Below are 23,070 nucleotides of genomic sequence, written 5' to 3'. Positions count from 1 at the left end.
AAGGAAAGTATTTTGCCCACCTTGTTCTGAACGATTGGGGGGGGGGGGGGCTGGAGGCCCAAACATCTGAAGAAGGGGGGCAGGAAGAGGAGGGGGGCATGAGAGCAGTCCTGCGGTGTTTGAGGGGCTGCCCCGGAGAAGAGGAGGGGCTCCGCCTCCCCTCCAAAGCCCCAGAGGGCAGGGCCAAAAGCCCCCCAGCCAGGCGGGCGAGGCAGCCTGGGGAACGGCGCGGCGTCTCCTCGGGGGCTTCCCGGGCTCCGGCCGGGACGGAGAGCCAGCAGAGGGCGCGAGATGCGCGCCGCGTTTCCTCCGCGGGGCCGGGCCAAGTTTGAAAAAGTTCCCCGCCGGAGCTGGACGGGCTGCGGCGATGGCGGCCGGGCGAATCCAACAGGTGAGCGTGCGGGAGGCGCCGCGCAGAGCAGAGCAGGTGCGCCTTGGCAAAGCGCCCCCCCCCCCGGCCTGCGCCTTCTGACCGGCCGGGACTGCTGCCTCCCCGTCGTGGGGAGACTGGCAGAGGGGGGGGGGGGGGAGTTTCATTCCGACGTTCAACGCGCGTGTTGGGTGGCTGGCTGGCTGGGGGAGAATTCGTGACTCTGGACTGGCTTGTTTGGGAGGCCCCCGGCTTTACAAGGGAGGGAGTCTTTAATCTGCCTTGAATGCCTGGTTGTGTGAATGTGGCCCCTTCTGCGGTCCTTCTCTCTCCCCCCCCCCTCCCCGGCTCAAGCAATGGGATGTAGATGAACGGGGTGTCCAAACTTTTGGACAAGGAACCCCTTTATGCTGCTGGCTTCCCTGTCGCTTTTGGCTCTGGTGGGGCTGCCTCCCCTCTGTTGTGTGGAACGGAAGCCAGTTGTGTTAGGCTAGGCAGGGAATTGTGGTTTAGGTGGGCAGGGGAGACGGACATCCTCAGGTGTGGGGAGGGCAACAATGGTGCCCATAATTTAATGTTTCTCAATCTCTGCAGCTTTAAGATGGGGAGACTTCAACCCCCAGAATTCCCCGGGGAGACTTCAACCCCCAGAATTCCCCAGCCAGCATAGCCCCCCCCCCAATCTTAAAGTTGCAGAGACTGAGAAACAGTGTACGAGCAAGCAGTCCTTGACTTACAATCGCAACGGAGTCCAAAATTCCCGTTGCTAAGTAAGACAGTTAAGGGAATTTTGCCCTATTTTACAACCTTTCTTGCCGCAGTTGTTAAGTGAATCGCTGCAATTGTTAACTGAATCACACGGTCGTTAAGTGAATCCAGCTTCTCCCACTGACTTTGCTTGTTGGAAAGCCTCCCACCCCCCCAAATCACCCTCCCACCCCCTTCGCCCTTGGCAAACCTGAAGCCAAGCTGCGTTTCCTCCGAAATCCGGTCTGCTTCCTCCATGGGCGAGACTTTCCTGCACCCGCCACTCTTTATCCAACTTCCAGGAGTTGTTTGTTTANGAATCGGTCCGCCGGGCCATTCAGAAAGAGCTGAAAATCAAGGAAGGGGCTGAGAATTTGCGGAGGGCGACCAAGGACAAGAAGAATTTGGCCCATGTGGAGACGGCGCTGAAGTCGTCCAGCCAGAAGTTGGAGCAGTTGAATTGCCAGCTCCAAACACTCCAAGCACGGATTGTTACTGGGGAGAGAAACAGTGGCCAAGCAGGTGGGATGTGGAAGTGTTTGTGGCTGGGGAATTCTGGAAGTTGAAGTCCATGCCCCTTAAAGAATGCCAGCTGGGGGGTTCTGGGAGTTGTCATTTACCTGTCTTAAAGTCTGGCAGCTGGGGAATCCTAGGAGTTGAAATCCGTGCCTCTTAAAGCAGTGCTGGTTGGGGAATTCCGGAAGTTTAGAATCTCTGTGTGGTCTCCCAGCCAGTGGCTGCGGTTTAGTCGCCTCTTATTGATTGGCCTTTGTGTCCTCCCCAGATGCAAAAGGGCCACCCGACCTCAAGCTTTGGGAAAAAGATCCCAACCACGTTTCAAAAAGGCTGGAAGCGTTGAAGAAGCAGCTTCACATAGAGCTGAAAGTGAAGCAGGGAGCTGAGAACATGATCCAGGTCTATTCCAGCACAGCGAAGGTGAGTTGGGTACCATTTGCGCTTGAGCAGGGGGTTGGACTAGAAGACCTCCAAGGCCCCTTCCAGCTCTCTCATTCTGTAAAGTTCCAGTGACTGAGTCTAGTGCCAATTTAGTGCTGGCCGTTACTCAACTAGATTCTTGGCTACAGGCCTGAGCAATACATCAGCTGAACTGGAGCTTCAAGTACGATCCTGATTTTGCACACCTGACGATGCTCTTGATGTTCCTCCCCTCGGAATCCCTCTTCCCTCTCCAGGAGCGGAAACTCCTGGCCGTTGCTCAGCAAACGTTTCAGGACAGCAAGACAAAACTCGAGCTGATCCGGATGGAGATGCTGAAGCTCTCCCAGGCGACGGACGCGCCAGGTAACCCCCTCAGCCCGACAGGTTTGTCCCTTTACCCAAACTCTTATCAAAGTTTTCATTGAGTTTCTTTTTGCAGCCCTTTACAATCATCTCCTTTTGTAAGGTAGATTCATTTCATCTCTATCTATGGCTGAAACTCTTCCAACCATTGGCAGTGTTCGTTGGTTTTTATTTCTCCAGAGAAGGTATAACTCTAGCCTGCTTGTTCAATTGCATGTGGCTAACATCTGTTCACAGATGTTTCTCCTTCACCTGCTACAAAGATAAGGCAGAGATTGGAGCGCAGCTGTCTTCCGGGACTTGTTTTTACTTCCTTGTCTAATCTAAATCCCTGGAATTTCTTGGTGGCCTCCTACCCATTCCTAACTCCTTTAGTTTTGAACCCAGAGCAAGATGGACAACAGTGGCAGGCAGTCCTTGATTTATGGCTGTAATGGAGCCTGCCCATCGTGGTTGTAAATCGTAACAGTCGTACAATGGAACAATGATTACTCCCCCTTCTGCCTCTGCAGGGGTGGGAGGCAGGCCCCCCCTCTTACTTCTGGAGCTGCGTCTCGAAGAACTGAGGCATCGCCTGCACATTGAAGCGGCGGTGGCCGAGGGAGCCAAAAACGTGGTGAAGATCCTCAGCGGACGGCGGGTGCAAGACCGGAAGATGGTGGCAGAGGTAAGAGCAGCTTTGCGTTTGTAGCAAACAGATTCTGCAAACAGAGTCGGTGACTCTAGTTTCTAGTCCCTGTGGAGGGTGGAGCCTGCAATTCAAGGGGTCTTCCTGGGCCTGATATGTTGGATTATAATTCCCAGGACCCTCCAGCAAAGATGAGCACTAAAATTGCAGCACTGTAGAGTAACCTCTGGAAACTGCTGGATTAAAGAAACATCCACTGGGTCTCATACTTGAATTATCTGCGTTGAATTTTGCATGTTAAAATTGCTCATAACTTGCAAGGACACCTCTGTGTAATTTTCTCTTACCACACCCCGTGCCAGCCTGTGACGTCCATCTGTTCAGTTTTCCAATCTAGTCAATTTCCTTGGAATTTCTGGTTGTCCCTCCCGTCAAATTACGTCTGACTCCAGGTGGCTTACCGAAACAATATTTAAAAATAAAAAATAAAAAACACTTAAAAAATACAGTATTTAGGGCTGGAGAAGGTTCCAAGGCAGCTAGGTGGAGGAAAGGTTTTGAAATATTTTATTTATTTATCTGTCTATTTATGCAATAAATATTTCCAGTCCTTTTATAGTTCAAACTTCCTTTTTCCCTCCTGCTCTTCTCTCTCCTTTGCGATATGCTCCAGGCACAGGCCTGTCTGCAGGAATCCTCCCAAAAGATCGATCTGTTCCGACTGGCTCTTGAACACCTTCTCAGCCAACTTTCTCCAGATCACCCGAAACGGGGGCTGATCAAGCAAGAGCTGACAGACACTTTCTCCCTCGGGGTCCAACAGTTGTCCCCGACTTTGATCAAGCCCCCGGCTCTCACAGGTGCCTTTGTTCTGTTAACTTTATTTCAATATTTGTGTGTGTCTTTCCATTCGGCGTATTCAGACCTTGATATAACATGGCAGGATGTAATTAGACTGGAAGGGAGGAAACCGCTTTGAATGAGAGGAAGCGCTGATCCGGAGTTTTGTGTGTGGAAAAAACCCAGCCAGAATGAAATCTTAACTTTCATTCGATTAACAAAACTCTGGATATTTTAAAAAGAAATGAATTTGCCAATGCTAATAAAGCCACTGCATCAAATCCATTAAATATGATTTTCTGTTTGAGCCTGCCTGCATGCAAATCAAAAGAAAATAAAAATTATGCAGTCATAGATTACTGGAAGCAAAGAGTGCCATACAGATTTTATTGTTATTTAATTTCTTTTCCTTTTTCATCCATTTATCTCTTTTCCTTTTTCTTTTCCTTTCTTATTTCTTTCCTTCCCTTCAAATTCTCCTTTCCCTTTCTCCTTTTTTCTCCTTTTTTTCCTTTCCTTTCCTTTTATCAATTTCCTACACCACTCCTCACCTACAGTGGCTCTGGCCAGCCTTGTTGCATGACAGTTTCTACATTTTAGACTTAACAGCCATTGTTTTACAAAACAAGGAATGTTCTTTTGTGATAAGGAAAATGTTGTGGTGTTTTAAAACAGATTAACTATGTTTAGTAAAATAACAAAGTTATCTCACTTATCCTCACAGGTTGTGTGTTTATGTGTAAACACCAAGTTAAATGGCAACAAAGCTGCAGACAAGTTGTGCCAATTTCCACTAAAATTTCAAAGTACTCCAGATAAACAGAAGCCTGTTTTCTGAGTATTGTAACTGGATCAAATTAGTCAAAGAACCAACATCTCTGTTCAATCCCAGAGAGATAAAATCCTAATTTCTTTTAGATCTACTGTCTAATTCATGCTGGATTTTCTGTTCTGAATTTATTCTGGTAAATGATTTGAATAATCACGGCAATTTTCTCCTTCAGTGATATATTTTGAACATTTTTCCTTACAACCCTCTTTTGTGACAGTTGTTCACGCCTTGTGGCTCTTCTCTTTGGCTTGCAGGTGGCCTTCTGGTCCGTTTGGTGGGCTGTGAAGACCTCTTGGAGAAGATCCCAGGCCGTTCCCGTGTGGCCACTTCCGCGCCTGTTTACACGAGCTCTGGTGACTTCAAGCTCTTGACCCGGACATGGGCTGGCGTCAACCTCCCCGGCCGGGGGGCTGCGGGGAAGCTCCTTCGCCAGGAGGAACTCAGCCGTGAGTGTTGATGATCCTCCGTAGAGGAACTGACAGCAGACAGAGCGGAATCAGGTTTATTATCCAAATAAAACATGCCAGCTCACACACACAGAAACAGGCAGACAAACACACACACACACACACACACACACAGAGAGAGAGAGAGAGAGAGAGAAACAGGCAGACAGACACACACAGAGACAGACAGACAGACACACATACACACACAGAGAGTCCTCCTTTAGCTACACATTCCTTCACAGATAATAAAGATATATATATTTTTTAATCCAGAAATTTCAACAGAATGATATCCCACAACCAGGCAGCCTTTGGGATCTGCCCCTGCCTGTGTGCATCTGAAGTGCTAGCTAAACTGACAGCCCCCCACCTCTTAAAACCCCATAAGGGATCCACCTTCCTTCCCACAGTTTATTGCTTAGAAATAGGACCTGCACTAAAGTTGGAAAAATGTGCTTTAAAACGGAGCCTCCGTGCCCACCCTTGTGCCTTGTAGCCAGCAAGGAAATCTACATATCGCCAGGAACTGTTTGGGCATCCCATTCCTGATGCCCTGTTTATGGAACTGTTTTCTCCGTAAGGATTATAATTCTTGATTGATCATGTATTTAAGTTAGGGAAGGGGAAGGGGAAGAGAAGGAAAGGAAAGGAAAGGGGAGGGAGAGAGGAAGGAAGGAATTATTATTTTATTTATTTATTTTATTGTTTATTATTTTATTTTATTGTACTGTATTGTACTGTACAGTACGGTACGGTACGGCACTGTACGTACGGCACTGTACAGTATTGTACATGCGGCAATGTACGTGCGGCACTGTACTTTTGATACATACGGCACTGTACGTACGGCACTGTACGGCAACAGCTGGGTGAAAAGCGCTGACAAATCACTTTTTTCAGTGCCGTTGTAACTACTTCAAGCAGTCATTAAATAAGTGCCAGTGGTCGCTAAAGGAGGACTGCTTGTACTGTTAGGGGGCTTGGCACAGTCTCTTCCCAAGGAGACCCCCAAAGATCCGACATCACCGCTGCTTCTTTTTTCTTCTGTTTGCAGGAGACGTCCTTGCCGTTCTCAAGGTCGACAACAAAGTTGTGGGTCAGACAAACTGGGGGCCGGTTGGCCGGCAAGCGTGGAACCAGACTTTTGCTGTTGAGTTGGAGCGAGTAAGTGTGCATCCTCACAGGAAGAAACCGCAATCCACTTTGGAGCAAAGATAGAGTATCTATATGAGTCATCCTTGACTTATAAGTGACAACATTTCCACTGCTAAGCAAGACCATTGTTAAGTCAGACATTAAGTGTTAAGGCGATTGTGGTTGCAAATTGAGGATGGGGTGAATTTGTCCCTGAGCAGGGAGGCTGGCTCAACATCGCCCTGCAGTCTTGAGGACTAGCAACCAATGTCCCCGGCCAACCCCAGGGGGCTAGTCCACGGCCACCGTCACTACAGCGCGCACGTCTGGCGCCCTGTTGAGAAACCGGTGCTGCAATCAGGACGTCGGAGAACGGATCCTTTTCCGAGCAATGCTGATCTCTCTTCCCTTCACCCTGCAGTCTCGGGAGCTGGAGGTCTCCGTTTATTGGCATGACTGGCGCCAGCTCTGCGGGGTGACATTTGTGCGTCTGGACGGCTTCCTCGACAACGCCAGCCACAACCTGGCTGTTCCTCTCGAACCCCGGGGGAGGCTCTTCGTAGAGGTACGGGCAGCTCTCCTCTTACAGGTGGCTCAATAATTGCGGCCACATGATTGTAAAATCCAGCAAGATTCCTTTAACAACCACCTTTCTCAGCCACGTGGGAGTTGAGGTCTGCAAGTCTTCAAGTTGCCACGGTTGGGCCTCCCTAATCTACAGCCATTTTTATTCCTTCCTCCATAGGTGACGTTCAGCCAGCCGGTCGTTGAGACCCACGCCAAGCTGCAACGCCAGAAGCGCATTTTCCCTAAACAGAAAGGTAAGAGGAATTCCTCAAAAAATATCGATGTCAATATTTTCCCCTGCATTAAGAACTTCTGTCACATGGCCCAGTGACCACCCTGGTGGTGCTGGACAGCTGAACAGCTCTTAGAACCCAGAACTTAGGTCACAGGACTGGAAGGGACCGTGGAGGTCTTCTCATCCAGCCCTCTGCTCAAGGCAGGAGACTTTACACTTCATCGTCCATCAGAACTCAGACTGAGTTTGGAGGAGAAATGCTGGACATTTAGAATCAAGGGTGACCCGGGTGGTGGCCGGCCACCAGGAAGACCCTCCCAGACCACCAGCTGAGCATCGCTGGCTTTGGTGTCCTTCCCTGCAGGGAAAGAGTTCCTCCGAGCTTCTCAGATGAACGTCAACATTGCCACCTGGGGACGCCTGATGATGAGCCTCCTGCCCCCTTGTAGTTCCTTCAGCGCTTCCAGCCCCCCTTTCCGGGGGTCTCTGCATCCAGATGTTGGCTCTGCAGCTGCTGCTGAGGACAGCCCGGGGCCCTGCGCGCCCAGGTGAGCCATCCCTAAATACAGGCCGGTTGCCCAAATTCTGATCCTGTGATCCTGGATGGTTGGAAGTGCGAGGACCCCGTCGTAAGCCACTTTTTTCAGTGCCATTGTAACTCTGAATGGTCACTAAACGAATGGCTGTAAATTGAGACGGCCTGTGTTAGGCGGGCGAGGCTGACCGAGACATTTGGAGAGGAAGGGAGAGTTTACCAATGTTTAAAAAAGAGCCTCTCTTCCAGATGCAGCCCTGCCCCTCCGGAGAAGCTGACCTGGGGGGGCCAGCCGCCCCCCAAGCCCCCTCGCCTCTTTCTGCCTCTTTCGCGCAAAGAACCCGTCTCGCCTCCCACGGATCCGGGGGTAAGTTTCCCCTTTGCCCCTCCTGTCTGTGCTTCCGTTGGGGAAGTTGTAGATTCCCAGTGCCTAAAGGGATAACTGGCCGGTCACTTGCTTTTTATTTTATTTTATTTTATTTATTTCTATCCCGCTTTTATTATTTTTATAAATAACTCAAGGTGGGGAAGGTACCNCTACAATAAATACCTAATTTAAAACCGAATTAAAAAGAAATATTTGTTATGGCCTATATAATTAAAATTTCTCTTAAAAACCCCACTAAAATTCCCTAGGCCAATCCCGCTTGTTGGAAGAGCCATGTCTTTAGGGCGCGGCGGAAGGAGGGGAGATCCGGGATCACCCGGATCTCTGGGGGTAGTTCGTTCCAGAGGGCAGTGTTCGTTGGTTTTTATTTCTCCAGAGAAGGTATAACTCTAGCCTGCTTGTTCAATTGCATGTGGCTAACATCTGTTCACAGATGTTTCTCCTTCACCTGCTACAAAGATAAGGCAGAGATTGGAGCACAGCTGTCTTCTGGGACTTGTTTTTACTTCCTTGTCTAATCTAAATCCCTGGAATTTCTTGGTGGCCTCCTACCCATTCCTAACTCCTTTAGTTTTGAACCCAGAGCAAGATGGACAACAGTGGCAGGCAGTCCTTGATTTATGGCTGTAATGGAGCCTGCCCATCGTGGTTGTAAATCGTAACAGTCGTACAATGGAACAATGATTACTCCCCCTTCTGCCTCTGCAGGGGTGGGAGGCAGGCCCCCCCTCTTACTTCTGGAGCTGCGTCTCGAAGAACTGAGGCATCGCCTGCGCATTGAAGCGGCGGTGGCCGAGGGAGCCAAAAACGTGGTGAAGATCCTCAGCGGACGGCGGGTGCAAGACCGGAAGATGGTGGCAGAGGTAAGAGCAGCTTTGCGTTTGTAGCAAACAGATTCTGCAAACAGAGTCGGTGACTCTGCATGTTTCTAGTCCCTGTGGAGGGTGGAGCCTGCAATTCAAGGGGTCTTCCTGGGCCTGATATGTTGGATTATAATTCCCAGGACCCTCCAGCAAAGACGAGCACTAAAATTGCAGCAATGTAGAGTAACCTCTGGAAACTGCTGGATTAAAGAAACATCCACTGGGTCTCATACTTGAATTATCTGCGTTGAATTTTGCACGTTAAAATTGCTCATAACTTGCAAGGACACCTCTGTGTAATTTTCTCTTACCACACCCCGTGCCAGCCTGTGACGTCCATCTGTTCAGTTTTCCAGTCTAGTCAGTTTCCTTGGAATTTCTGGTTGGCCCTCCCATCAAATTACATCTGACTCCAGATGGCTTACTGAAACGATATTTAAAAATAAAAAATAAAAAAACACTTTAAAAAAAAATACAGTATTTAGGGCTGGAGAAGGTTCCAAGGCAGCTAGGTGGAGGAAAGGTTTTGAAATATTTTATTTATTTATCTGTCTATTTATGCAATAAATATTTCCAGTCCTTTTATAGTTCAAACTTCCTTTTTCCCTCCCGCTCTTCTCTCTCCTTTGCGATATGCTCCAGGCACAGGCCTGTCTGCAGGAATCCTCCCAAAAGATCAATCTGTTCCGACTGGCTCTTGAACACCTTCTCAGCCAACTTTCTCCAGATCACCCGAAACGGGAGCTGATCAAGCAAGAGCTGACAGACACCTTCTCCCTTGGGGTGCAACAGTTGTCCCCGACTTTGATCAAGCCCCCGGCTCTCACAGGTGCCTTTGTTCTGTTAACTTTATTTCAATATTTGTGTGTGTCTTTCCATTCGGCGTATTCAGACCTTGATATAACACGGCAGGATGTAATTAGACTGGAAGGGAGGAAACCGCTTTGAATGAGAGGAAGCGCTGATCCGGAGTTTTGTGTATGGAAAAAACCCAGCCAGAATGAAATCTTAACTTTCATTCGATTAACAAAACTCTGGATATTTTAAAAAGAAATGAAGACATTCGCTTTCTGATAACATCCCGACTTTCCAGCAGCTATAAAGGTACAAATGCAAACGTACGAATTTGCCAATTCTAATTAAAGCCACTGCATCAGATCCATTAAATATGATTTTCTGTTTGAGCCTGCCTGCATGCAAATCAAAAGAAAATAAAAATTATGCAGTCATAGATTACTGGAAGCAAAGAGTGCCATACAGATTTTATTGTTATTTAATTTCTTTTCCTTTTTCATCCATTTATCTCTTTTCCTTTTTCTTTTCCTTTCTTATTTCTTTCCTTCCCTTCAAATTCTCCTTTCCCTTTCTCCTTTTTTCTCCTTTTCTTCCTTTCCTTTCCTTTTATCAATTTCCTACACCACTCCTCACCTACAGTGGCTCTGGCCAGCCTTATTGCATGACAGTTTCTACATTTTAGACTTAACAGCCATTGTTTTACAAAACAAGGAATGTTCTTTTGTGATAAGGAAAATGTTGTGGTGTTTTAAAACAGATTAACTATGTTTAGTAAAATAACAAAGTTATCTCACTTATCCTCACAGGTTGTGTGTTTATGTGTAAACACCAAGTTAAATGGCAACAAAGCTGCAGACAAGTTGTGCCAATTTCCACTAAAATTTCAAAGTACTCCAGATAAACAGAAGCCTGTTTTCTGAGTATTGTAACTAGATCAAATTAGTCAAAGAACCAACATCTCTGTTCAATCCGAGAGAGATAAAATCCTAATTTCTTTTAGATCTATTGGCTAATTCATGCTGGATTTTCCGTTCTGAATTTATTCTGGTAAATGATTTGAATAATCACGGCAATTTTCTCCTTCAGTGATATATTTTGAACATTTTTCCTTACAACCCTCTTTTGTGACAGTTGTTCATGCCTTGTGGCTCTTCTCTTTGGCTTGCAGGTGGCCTTCTGGTCCGTTTGGTGGGCTGTGAAGACCTCTTGGAGAAGATCCCAGGCCGTTCCCGTGTGGCCACTTCCGTGCCTGTTTACACGAGCTCTGGTGACTTCAAGCTCTTGACCCGGACATGGGCTGGCGTCAACCTCCCCGGCCGGGGGGCTGCGGGGAAGCTCCTTCGCCAGGAGGAACTCAGCCGTGAGTGTTGATGATCCTCCGTAGAGGAACTGACAGCAGACAGAGCGGAATCAGGTTTATTATCCAAATAAAACATGCCAGCTCACACACACAGAAACAGGCAGAAACACAGAAGAGAGAGAGAGAAAGAAAGAGAGAGAGAGAGAGAAACAGGCAGACAGACACACACACAGAGAGACAGACAGACAGACACACATACACAGACAGAGTCCTTCTTTAGCTACACATTCCTTCACAGATAATAAAGATATATATATTTTTTTAATCCAGAAATTTCAACAGAATGATATCCCACAACCAGGCAGCCTTTGGGATCTGCCCCTGCCTGTGTGCGTCTGAAGTGCTAGTTAAACTGACAGCCCCCCACCTCTTAAAACCCCATAAGGGATCCACCTCCCTTCACACAGTTTATTGCTTAGAAATAGGACCTGCACTAAAGTTGGAAAAACGTGCTTTAAAACGGAGCCTCCGTGCCCACCCTTGTGCCTTGTAGCCAGCAAGGAAATCTACATATCGCCAGGAACTGTTTGGGCATCCCATTCCTGATGCCCTGTTTATGGAACTGTTTTCTCCGTAAGGATTATAATTCTTGATTGATCATGTATTTAAGTTAGGGAAGGGGAAGGGGAAGAGAAGGAAAGGAAAGGAAAGGGGAGGGAGAGAGGAAGGAAGGAATTATTATTTTATTTATTTATTTTATTGTTTATTATTTTATTTTATTGTACTGTATTGTACTGTACAGTACGGTACGGCACTGTACGTACGGCACTGTACAGTATTGTACATGCGGCAATGTACGTGCGGCACTGTACTTTTGATACATACGGCACTGTACGTACGGCACTGTACGGCAACAGCTGGGTGAAAAGCGCTGACAAGTCACTTTTTTCAGTGCCGTTGTAACTACTTCAAGCAGTCATTAAATAAGTGCCAGTGGTCGCTAAAGGAGGACTGCTTGTACTGTTAGGGAGCTTGGCACAGTCTCTTCCCAAGGAGACCCCCAAAGATCCGACATCACCGCTGCTTCTTTTTTCTTCTGTTTGCAGGAGACGTCCTTGCCGTTCTCAAGGTTGACAACAAAGTTGTGGGTCAGACAAACTGGGGGCCGGTTGGCCGGCAAGCGTGGAACCAGACTTTCGCTGTTGAGTTGGAGCGAGTAAGTGTGCATCCTCACTTGCCACAGGAAGAAACCGCAATCCACTTTGGAGCAAAGATAGAGTATCTATATGAGTCGTCCTTGACTTACAAGTGACAACATTTCCACTGCTAAGCAAGACCATTGTTAAGTCACACGTTAAGTGTTAAGGCGGCTGTGGTTGCAAGTTGAGGATGGGGTGAATTTGTCCCTGAGCAGGGAGGCTGGCTCAACAGGCTGGTTGCTAGTCCACGGCCACCGTCACTACAGCGCGCACGTCTGGCGCCCTGTTGAGAAACCGGTGCTGCAGTCAGGACGTCGGAGAACGGATCCTTTTCCGAGCAATGCTGATCTTTCTTCCCTTCACCCTGCAGTCTCGGGAGCTGGAGGTCTCCGTTTATTGGCACGACTGGCGCCAGCTCTGCGGGGTGACATTTGTGCGTCTGGACGGCTTCCTCGACAACGCCAGCCACAACCTGGCTGTTCCTCTCGAACCCCGGGGGAGGCTCTTCGTAGAGGTACGGGCAGCTCTCCTCTCACAGGTGGCTCAATAATTGTGGCCACATGATTGTAAAATCCAGCAAGATTCCTTTAACAACCGCCTTTCTCAGCCATGTGGGAGTTGAGGTCTGCAAGTCTTCAAGTTGCCACGGTTGGGCCTCCCTAATCTACAGCCGTTTTTATTCCTTCCTCCGTAGGTGACGTTCAGCCAGCCGGTCGTTGAGACCCACGCCAAGCTGCAACGCCAGAAGCGTATTTTCCCTAAACAGAAAGGTAAGAGGAATTCCTCAAAAAATATCGATGTCAATATTTTCCCCTGCGTTAAGAACTTCTGTCACATGGCCCAGTGACCACCCTGGTGGTGGTGGACAGCTGAACAGCTCTTAGAACCCAGAACTTAAGGTCACAGGGCTGGAAGGGACCGTGGAGGTCTTCTCGTCCAGCCCTCTGCTCAAGGCAGGAGACTTTACACTTCATCGTCCATCCGAACTCAAATTGAGTTTGGAGGAGAAATGCTGGAAATTTAGAATAAAGGGTGACCCGGGTGGTAGCCGGCCACCAGGGAGACCCTCCCAGATCACCAGCTGAGCATCGCTGGCTTTGGTGTCCTTCCCTGCAGGGAAAGAGTTCCTCCGAGCTTCTCAGATGAACGTCAACATTGCCACCTGGGGACGCCTGATGATGAGCCTCCTGCCCCCTTGTAGTTCCTTCAGCGCTTCCAGCCCCCCTTTCCGGGGGTCTCTGCATCCAGATGTTGGCTCTGCAGCTGCTGCTGAGGACAGCCCGGGGCCCTGCGCGCCCAGGTGAGCCGTCCCTAAATACAGGCCGGTTGCCCGAATTCTGATCCTGTGATCCTGGATGGTTGGAAGTGCGAGGACCCCGTCGTAAGCCACTTTTTTCAGTGCCGTTGTAACTCTGAATGGTCACTAAACGAATGGCTGTAAATTGAGACGGCCTGTGTTAGGCGGGCGAGCCTGACCGAGACATTTGGAGAGGAAGGGAGGGTTTACCAATGTTTAAAAAAGAGCCTCTCTTCCAGATGCAGCCCTGCCTCTCCGGAGAAGCTGACCCGGGGGGGCCAGCCACCCCCCAAGCCCCCTCGCCTCTTTCTGCCTCTTTCGCGCAAGCTTGGGCAGAGCGGAGGGTGCCTAGGCCCCCATTCAAAGGGGAAACGGGGAGGACAGACACGAAGGCAACCCCTTCAACATCTAAGGGTCACGGATTTCCCTATTGACCGGCCAGTGAACGAAAAATAAAATAAAATAAAATAAATAAAGATAGGGCGAAAATAATAAAAATATTTATTGAGTTCCACCCCTTCCATGGTAACCAACCTTCCTCCTATTTTCCCCACGACAACAACCCTCTGAGGTGGGCTGGGCTGAGAGGGCGAGAGGGACTGGCCCAAAGTCACCCAGCCGGCTTTCCTGCCTAATGCAGAACTAGAACTCACCATCTCCTGCCGATCGGCCCAAAGTTTGTTGATCACCCAGTGGTCTCCATTCCTCCTTGTGTTCTATTTTTAGAAGACTCCCCTCCTCCATGGAAAAACGGGCAACTTGCAACAAACCGTCATCAGGTACGAACCAGAGAACGAGAAGCATTAACTAACTTGGCTGCGTTTTCGGCAGGTGCTTTAAATCCCCTTTGCTGCAGTTGGTACCTTCCAGCTGGGTGGGGGTAGGAAGGACGGATACAGGCAGTCCTCGATTTACGACGTTTCTGTTGCTAAGTGAGACAGTGAAGTGAGGTTTTGACCCATTTTACAAGCTTTCTTTGCCACAGCTGTTAAGGGAATTGCTGCAGGTTGTTCAGTTAGTGACCCAGTTGTTAAGTGAATCCGGCTCACCTCATTGATTTTGCTTGTCGGGTGGTCGCAAAAGGGGATCACGTGACACCCCCCGGGACGCTGCAACCGTCATAAAGATGAGCCCGTTGCCAGGTGTCTGGATTTTGATCACGTGACCGCGAGGATGCTGCAAGGATTGTTAAGTGTGAAAAATGACCATATCACTTTTTTTCGGTGCCATTGTCACGTTGAACAGATACTAAACAAACAGTTGTGAGTCGAGAACTACCTGTGGAGTCATATTCAACGTCAGACATGACAAACCTTCGATCTGAACCAGCTTCAGGACTTTCTAGATGCCTTAAATATTTTCCTTCGCTCTCCCAGGAGGACGGCTCCGCAGCTGGAAGACTTCTGCTGTATGGCGGTGCTTGGCAGGGGCCATTTTGGAAAGGTAGCGTGTGTTGTGTGTGTGTGTATACCCACCACTGCCCTGGCTCCACCCAACAGTGTGATAAAGACATCCCGGGTTGGTACACCCTTGCAATATCTATGAAGTGGGAATTTGGAAAAGCAACATGAAACTTGGGTCCCGTCTGCATTAATGCCGTATCGGGTGTTCCCGAGTCACCCAACTCCCCTTGTTCCGAATGAACAACAGGCAGACCAGTTTCCGTGATGGTTTCAGGACCCTGGGGTGGAAATGGCCTTGTGTCACTGGTCAGAAAGTGTCTCCAGCCTCCCAAAGCAGGCGAGACAGGAAACCGTCACTAAATGTATGGTTTTAAGTCAAGGATTGCCTGCACAGCGAGCAGACAAGAATGGATGTGACACATTTATTTATTTTAAAAAATGATCCAGTCGTTTCAGCCGTAGTGGGGCAGATGCAAAGCTGTGTGTGTGTGTGGGAAACTGGTTTTGGTTTTGGCCTGTTCCCAAAAGGATTGGATCCTTATTTCTAGGTCCTGCTCGCCCGTCACAAGGCCACCAAGAAGCTCTTTGCCATCAAAGCCCTGAAGAAGCAGGAGATAATTAGCCGGGATGACCTGGACAGGTGAACGTGGCTTGGTTTGTAAGACTTGCCCGTTGTTTTTCCTCCAGGAGGGGAGCATTGGGTGTTCCCTCCAGCAACCTTGTCCGCTGGGCCAGATGAAAAAGACAACTGGTAGAAAGCTTGTGGGGTTGACAGTAGACACTTTTGTGAATTAATACGCTGCCTGTCTCACTCATTGGACTCCGAGCAGTGTGCAAAATTAAAAACACAGAAAAATGCAAAAAAAAATTAAACAAATAACAAATCATTAAAAAAAATTAAAAAGCCATTTTAGATAAGGCGCTAGTCCTCGTGAAAATGAAAGAACGGAGAAAGTGAAGGGGAAAATACACTTCCAGGAACAAAGGGTATCTTTATTGTCTTTTGATGTTTGCTTGAAATTTTATCTCTGGCAGCTTGTATTGTGAGAAACGTATTTTCGAAGTCATCAACTCTTCCGGCCATCCCTTCCTGGTCAACATGTTTGCCTGTTTCCAGACTTCCAGTCACGTGTGTTTCCTGATGGATTACGCCCCCGGCGGGGACCTCATGATGCACATTAGCTTCAACAATTTCTCTGAAGACACCACTCGGTGAGTGGATGAAAAATACAGAACACAGAATAAGAGAGTCGGAAGGGACCTTGGGTGTCATCTAGCCCAACCCTCTGCTCAAGCAGGAAGCTCTATGCCATCCGAGTCAAATGGTTGTAGTCCTTGACTTACGATCACAATAGCAACTGGAAAATTCATCATTAAGTGTTACAGTCGTTAAATCAGGCGTCCCATGACTGCCTCCCATTGTACGATCTTTTTTTTTTGGGCTGCTAATTGAAACCTTCCCTGCCGACTTCCTCATTGGCTGCTTGTCAGAAGCTGGCTGTGACGGTCTCAGGTGAGGGTCACATGACCCAGGGAGGATGCAACTGTTGCAGATGTGACACCTGAATCACAACCCTGATTGTGGGGACACTGCGATGGTTCTAAGTGCGAGGACAAGTCATAAGTAATTTTTTTTCAGCGTTGTTGTTAACTCCAAACACTTGCTAAGTGCCCGGTCCTAAGTAGAGGACTACCTGTGTGCCCTCAATGATGCTGATGTGGTGTTTGATCATCTTCCTTTCCCCGTTCAATCTTTCCAAGGTTCTACTCGGCCTGCGTTGTCTTAGGACTTCAATTCTTGCACGAGAAAGCCATTGTTTACAGGTAAGACATCCGAAACGCAAGGATAGAATTGCTGGCTTTCCTGCCAACGGCAGGACTAGAACTCACCGTCACCTGGTTTCTACACCAGCACCTCAACTGCTGCACCAAACTGGCCCCCTGTCCCCTTAATAACGGACTTCCCTTTCTCCTCCCCACCTCCGTTTTCCCTGCCGCTGCTCCTGCAGGGACCTGAAAATGGATAACCTGCTCCTGGACGCCGAAGGGTTCGTGAAGATCGGGGATTTTGGGCTCTGCAAGGAAGGTGAGGAAGAAGAAGCAGCTCTGCTTCGGGGGGGGGGAGAGAAAGTGGGGGGGCCTGTGCCTATTTGCAATCTGTTGACAGGCTTGCTCGCCTCCTCTTTATCCCGCCTCTCAGGGGTCGGTTTCGGAGACCGGACCAGCACCTTCTGTGGCACCCCGGAGTTCCTGGCTCCGGAAATTTTGACGGATCCGTCCTACACCCGGGCGGTGGACTGGTGGGGGCTGGGCGTGCTCATTTTTGAGATGCTGGTGGGAGAGGTGAGCACAATTTCCAGTCTGGGCAGAACATTCGCAGAGTGTCCGGGCTGTAAAAGAAAAATGGGTAATTTCAGCAGGCAGAAAATATGCAGTTTACAAATAACATTTCTATACAGGTAGTCCTTGACTTACAATTGGTTCGCTTAGTGACTGTATGAAGTTACAACAGTCCTGAAAAAGGGACTTAGGGCCATTTTTCACACTCGCTACTGTTGCAGCATCCATATGTCCACCTCAAGACATACCTCCCTCTCCTAAGACACCCCTCCCCCAAGGCTGATAGCCTAATTAGGTCTTCTTAAGCATCAAGAGAGATGGAGCTCAATTATTCATTAAAATTAATTATTTTAAACTGATCAACCAGGGCTTCTTGGTTGAATTCCTGTTCGGCAAGAGCTGGTGACTTTGGGCCACTCAACATCTCTCTGTCCAGCCTACCTCATAGGGTTGTTGTGTGGAGAGGAGTCTGTTTTGAACACACACACACACACACCCTTGGAAAAGGTAGGAGAGAAAGCCGAGGATTAAACCGTTCCGAATTCTGTCCTTCCAAGTCTCCGTTCCCCGGTGACAACGAAGAGGAGATGTTTGACAGCATCATCAGCGAAGAGGTTCGTTTCCCGCGGTTCCTCTCCGAGACCAGCACTTCGCTTATGCACAAGGTAGCGTCGTGAATTCATGGCGGGGGTCCCACAGCAAAGTTTTGGTGCTGGATTGGAACCCAGTCCCGATTTTTCTTTCTTCTTTTTTCTCACCAGCTTCTCCAAAAGTGTCCCGAGCGACGTCTCGGAGCGGGAGCCAAAGACGCCGAAGAGATTCAAACTCACCCTTTTTTCAAGGTACGGAGATCCCTCCACGTCTGCCGTCCGGTAACCCCCTTCAGTGATCCATTTTCTTTCCTTTCCGATCTCTTGAATCAACACTTAAGTTGAGCGCCCGAAAGGAGCATTTAACCATTTTGCCTTTGTTTTTAAATCACCTCTTCTTCTGGACCCCCTTTCATTCTCCCCTGTATTTGTCTCTTCTTCCCTCTCAGCCCCTTTCCATTTCTTTGATGTATTTATGTATAAACTTTATACGGATGTATGGAGGCTCTGAAGAAGAGATTGGACAACCATCTGTCTGAAATGGTTTGGGTCTCCTGCTTGAATGTGTGTGTGTGGGGGGGGTTGGACTAGAAGATCTCAGAAGTTCCTTCCAACTCTGTTATTCTGTTATTTCTTTTGCAATTTGATCCTTATTCTCTCCATAACAGCGTTTCTCAACCTCAGCAACAGACAGAGACAGAGGATACCTAACAAGAGTTGAGGAGAGTGGACTTCTATTTTTCTCTCTCTTTTTTTCCCCCCCAGGAGATGGACTGGGATGCCCTTTTTTCCCGGAATCTCAAACCACCCTTGGTGCCCATCCTAAAAAGTGCCACCGACGTCGGCAACTTTGACAAGGAGTTCACGTCTCAAAAGCCTGTCCTCACGCCTCCCGGGGACGCCCTCCCTCTCTCTGTCGAGGAACAAGCCCGGTTTAAAGATTTTGACTTCCTATCCCAACACTTCCTGAATGTCTGAATGTGGGCCTGATCCCTGCCCTGCTGCTCAAGATCCTCCCCCCTCAGTTGCTGCTCAAGAGAAGCTTTAACAGATCACGGTTTGGGGGAACCGATATTTCCAAGTGCTTTTTTTTTTTTTACATTTTTTTTCCAGGCAAAAAATTTAATCTGAATCTGGCCCCATGGAGCATCAAGGTCAACTTCCATCAGCTTCCCCCTAATTCTGAATTGTTGAGGAAGGGGCCAGTTTATAGAGATTTTACGATGGATAGTTGTGAGTCTTGAAAAGAAATGGTGACTTTTGGAAGGCTGATAAAGCTGAGCATGCAAAAGTCAATCCTGCAGTTTGGGATCTGCTCTGAAACTCCATCAAGTCCCCCAGAGGTTTTGCTGCAGGATCCAGTAGGCTAACAAACCAACTCTCCATTCGAGGACTTCTTTGGTTGGTCTCCTCCATCAAGACAGGATGGGACATCCCAAAACCAAGATGAGGATCCCAGTGGTGCGTTTGGGAACCTTGTCTCTTCTCCATCCCCACAAGCCTCGGAGAAAACCCTAGTAACTTTAATATCATTTTCTGACTGAGACCAAACACTCCGGGTTGTTTTTTGTTTGCATTTTATGATGACATGTTTCAACTCCGACCAGATGAAGGAAGAAACCTGGCTCTCCAAAAATGTAGCTTTGCTTTAGAAATGCAGGGTGTAGTTTGCACTACGTAGGTCTTTCTCAAGCTTGGCAAATTTAAGATGGGTAGACTTCAACTCCCAGAATCCCCCAGCCAGCTCTGGGAGTTGAAGTCCACAAGTCTTGAAGTGGCCACGTTTAGAGAGCCCTGACTTAAGAGGATGAAGAATTTGACCCACTCTGATCTCCTGATCCCGCCTGCAGCCTCCAGCCCTGCAGAGGGGAAATCTGCTCCCACCTGTTGGTTCCCACAGCTGGAAAGTCTGCACATCTGGCCAAGCTGTCTCTATCCGTATCGGACCTCTGGTTAGGCAGGAGGCAGAATTATCGACGGGCAGATTGCACGCTCTGGCTGGCACTGATTGGCATGGAATTTGACCTCTCTCCTCCCGCGGACGACTGCGTGAGATGCCCAGCGTTGGCTGCGAACAAAACGGACCTCTGTTCTTGCCGTGGCTTTGGAAACAAAGCGAGTCCTTTTCCTAGTTCCCGAACTCAGCCCAGGGCACAATGCCTCTCTTTCAAGACGGCCACGCCGACAGGCCTCAGCTGCCTCGGTTTCCCCGTCTGTTTCGCCTCCCGAGATGTCACTTTTAGGGGCCACAGAACGAATGTATGCGAATTGTATTTTTTTCTCTTCCTTTCTGCACCAGGCATGGGGTGCAGATTGTTTGGAGAGAGGGGGCAGAAGAGAGAAGGCGGGAAGTTCAACACCAATTGTGTCTTGCCTTTTGGTCCTCCACTGTGACTGAATTAATTTAAAATTAAACTCGTTTCAATAAGAAAGAAGAAAAAGCTCCGATATGTTGCGCGACGTCAGATTCACAAAACACCCTGAGCCCCATTGTGGTTTGGCTGTGGCTTGCTACAATGTGGAAACCCAGCTACTGGGAGTTTACATTGTTTGTTCCCCTGTACATCGTTAAGTGTGAGGACCGGTCATAAGTGACTCTTTCACTCCCAACAGTCATTAAGGAAATGGTTTTAAGCCGAGGGACTTGCCTGCCCACTGGCAAAAAGAAAAAAAAAATAATAAGTACAAAGAAGTGGAAGACATATTTAAAAAAATAGTACGATAGGTCATTACTAAGAGTAAAGTATTTTTTTTTTCTTTTCGCCAGCATCTTTTGTGTTTTGTTAGGCAAGAAGGAACAAAATTGGACGTGGGGAAGTGACTGGCTCTAGCCCCGCCCATATTTAAGCCCCACCCTCCATCTTTTGGCACACGCCCACACCGAGCCAAGAAAATAAACTTTGATGCAAGTTTTGGTCTTTTATTAACGTTAGTGTTGGATTAAAACCGTTTTTCTTTAAGCTCTTAAACCCCACGGCACCAGGTGGAGCTGCCTAGTTCTTTGCTAAACCGCTCAGCTTCCAGGGAGCGCCCGTCTCCCCGGCCTCAATTCGATACGAACATCCTGCCGAAACCCCGACTTGTGGTATTTCAAGCCGGGGATTCTGGACCTCTTCGTGTTTGGCTGCCTGCGTTTCCTGCTTCCTGCCCCAACGGTATAGGCTTCTCCTTCGGTTCTTCTTTGTAACAACTGCCCAGATCTCTATATCTCCAAATCTCAATGGTGGATCTCCAGTTTTAGGGTTAGGGCCCCCCACTGCCTCACCCCCAGCGCCCCCAGTCTAAAATCGGAAACCAATCTTCTCCACTACGAAGACATTTATCCAGGAAGAGGATCAGTCCTGCTACTAGACCACGAAGCCGCAGTAGAGGTTTCGAAGACAACTCCGAATTCCGGGAATCCTACCAGGCTAGGCAGAGAGCTCTAGGAGGGCGGAAGTGTGGTTGAGCGAGAGGAGGCCTCCCATCTCAAAGAGCCAGGCCACCAGGCGACACGCGCAGAAGAACCTCCAGAGGTTGAGGAGGACCCCCTGGTCAAAGGGGTTCTCCACCTTGCAGTGTTTCAGGTAGGAGATGCGATGGCGGGAGATGAACTCCCAGGTGGTGGTGTTGCAGGAGACGAGGTAGAGATGGGAGCCCAGCAGCAGCGTCGCAACCACCGTGCAGATGAGGAGGAGCAGGAAGGAGAGGAGGAGGAGCAGGTGGCACTGAAACCAGACCCAGGAGAACGGCTGGAAATTCAGGCCGGACCTTTTGAAGTGGAGAGAGAGACTTGCTCTAACACAAAAGCTTCCTTTGTATCGTTGGACAGGAGCACCTGATTTGGATGAGCAATGGGGGAGAGGCCCTCGGTCCCCCCTTCAGACTCAGCACAAGGGTCCCCAACCCCTGGGGGCATCCTGCCCGTCCCTTACCAAGCCAGCTGCAGAGCCCAGAGCAGGACGGCGAGCTGCACCCCCAAATAGAGTATAAAAAGTGGGTGATTCCTCTCCCCGATGCAGTTTTCAATCCAAGGACAGTGATGGTCGTAGCGACGGACGCACTGCTGGCAGGCCTGGCAGTGCTTGGCTCGCAAAGGTTGCTGCAAGACGGCAAAGCAGTGGGTCAGACTGGATAGCCTTCAGGATCCCTTCAAACCCTGACTTTCTATGACTGCATGCTGGCTAACTCCTATTCTTTTCCCCCTCCATAAATGCCTCAACATCAGAAATCTTGGGGGAAATTCCACCTACAAAGGAGAATATTGAAATGAAGTTTCAGAAGTCGTGGGTGCTCCATCACCGGAGGTTTTTATGAAGAGACTGGACAGCTATTGGTCCGGAATGGCATAGGGTCTCCTGCTCAAACAGGGTTGGGCTAGAAGACCTCCAGGGTCCCTTCCAGCCTCATGATTCTAGGATTCTATGGTTTCTCTCGGGCAATGTCACCTGGAAACCAAGAGTTACCTTCACCATGCAGTATCCACACCGCCTCAGACGAACGCTGGGATCCTGAGAGAATGTTTTGGCTTTCTCTTCTCCGGTCACTGAGTCCTATCAAAACCACATCAAATAATCTTTAGCAAAAATTGCACAACCTCAGTAACTTACCTGTCAATTCCCAGAATTCTTTTTTTTTTTTTTTTTTGAAAACACATCTTTGTTTTTAACAGCCTCCAAAGTATTCCCAGTTTTTCCTCAACCCACCTTCTCGTCCTCGCTCTCCTCCACGTAGCCTGGGTTCATGAGCGACACGACAAAATACAGGACGACGGAACAGAGAACCAGCAAGGTGAACAAAAGAGGCTGAAGGAGCTCTCCCTGCTCAAGCCGCCTCCGGAGATCTGGAAGAGGGAGACAAATGGGAAATAATCATTCATAGCCAAGTGGTGCCTTGGATGCGTCCCTGAAACAACTGGAGCACCATTAGAATCCCATCGGCATCGGCAAATTCACCAACGGTCAATTAGTGCGCGGACATCAGACGCGTTTTTTTCAAGGAGAAGGGAGAGAGCACCACGCGGGGACTTTTCCACTATCACGCCGACCCTTTGAGGGAACGTCTCAAGGCTGAGCTCAGGGCCACTTAGGCTGGGAGCAGCAACCAGGGTTACCTAGATCGCGGCTTACACTCAACAAGCCACGATCGCTCCCCCGGGGCTTGGCTTGGCGGGGCACCCCCGCGATCTCCCCGGGCACTCGCTGGGGGGCCCGAATCAAAGGGGGGGGTCTCACCTGTGTTGTGCAGAAAGAGCCCCATGGTGACGCCCCAGCTGAG

General features: G+C 48.9%; 2 protein-coding genes across 2 annotated transcripts; one reads left to right on the top strand and one right to left on the bottom strand.

Annotated features, from left to right (window-relative positions):
• The first annotated feature begins 367 nt into the window (after window positions 1–367).
• On the top strand, window positions 368–18,792 carry LOC107295045 (serine/threonine-protein kinase N3). The gene is made up of 27 exons (XM_015824335.1): window positions 368–391; window positions 1,420–1,654; window positions 1,911–2,053; window positions 2,311–2,419; window positions 2,932–3,086; window positions 3,721–3,907; window positions 4,974–5,165; window positions 6,223–6,332; window positions 6,724–6,867; window positions 7,048–7,123; window positions 7,469–7,652; window positions 8,749–8,890; window positions 9,533–9,719; window positions 10,854–11,045; window positions 12,092–12,201; window positions 12,555–12,698; window positions 12,879–12,954; window positions 13,301–13,484; window positions 14,858–14,924; window positions 15,433–15,524; window positions 15,920–16,096; window positions 16,646–16,708; window positions 16,894–16,970; window positions 17,085–17,227; window positions 17,782–17,889; window positions 17,986–18,066; window positions 18,580–18,792. The coding sequence occupies exons 1-27, from the start codon at window positions 368–370 to the stop codon at window positions 18,790–18,792; spliced, it is 3,615 nt and encodes a 1,204-aa protein (XP_015679821.1).
• A 2,432-nt stretch (window positions 18,793–21,224) lies between these two features.
• Window positions 21,225–23,052, bottom strand: LOC107295044 (probable palmitoyltransferase ZDHHC12). The gene is made up of 5 exons (XM_015824334.1): window positions 23,028–23,052; window positions 22,500–22,666; window positions 22,260–22,346; window positions 21,729–21,895; window positions 21,225–21,564 (listed from the first exon to the last, which is right to left on the bottom strand). Exons 1-5 carry the CDS (start codon window positions 23,050–23,052, stop codon window positions 21,225–21,227), a joined length of 786 nt encoding a protein of 261 aa, XP_015679820.1.
• Window positions 23,053–23,070: the final 18 nt, after the last annotated feature.

This window comes from Protobothrops mucrosquamatus, unplaced genomic scaffold (assembly GCF_001527695.2).
Source record: "Protobothrops mucrosquamatus isolate PMUCROS unplaced genomic scaffold, P.Mucros_1.0 scaffold2208, whole genome shotgun sequence".
Classification (NCBI taxonomy): domain Eukaryota; kingdom Metazoa; phylum Chordata; class Lepidosauria; order Squamata; family Viperidae; genus Protobothrops; species Protobothrops mucrosquamatus.
The sequence above is the reverse complement of the archived record's forward strand: the minus strand, read 5'-3'. Positions and strand labels throughout refer to the sequence as shown.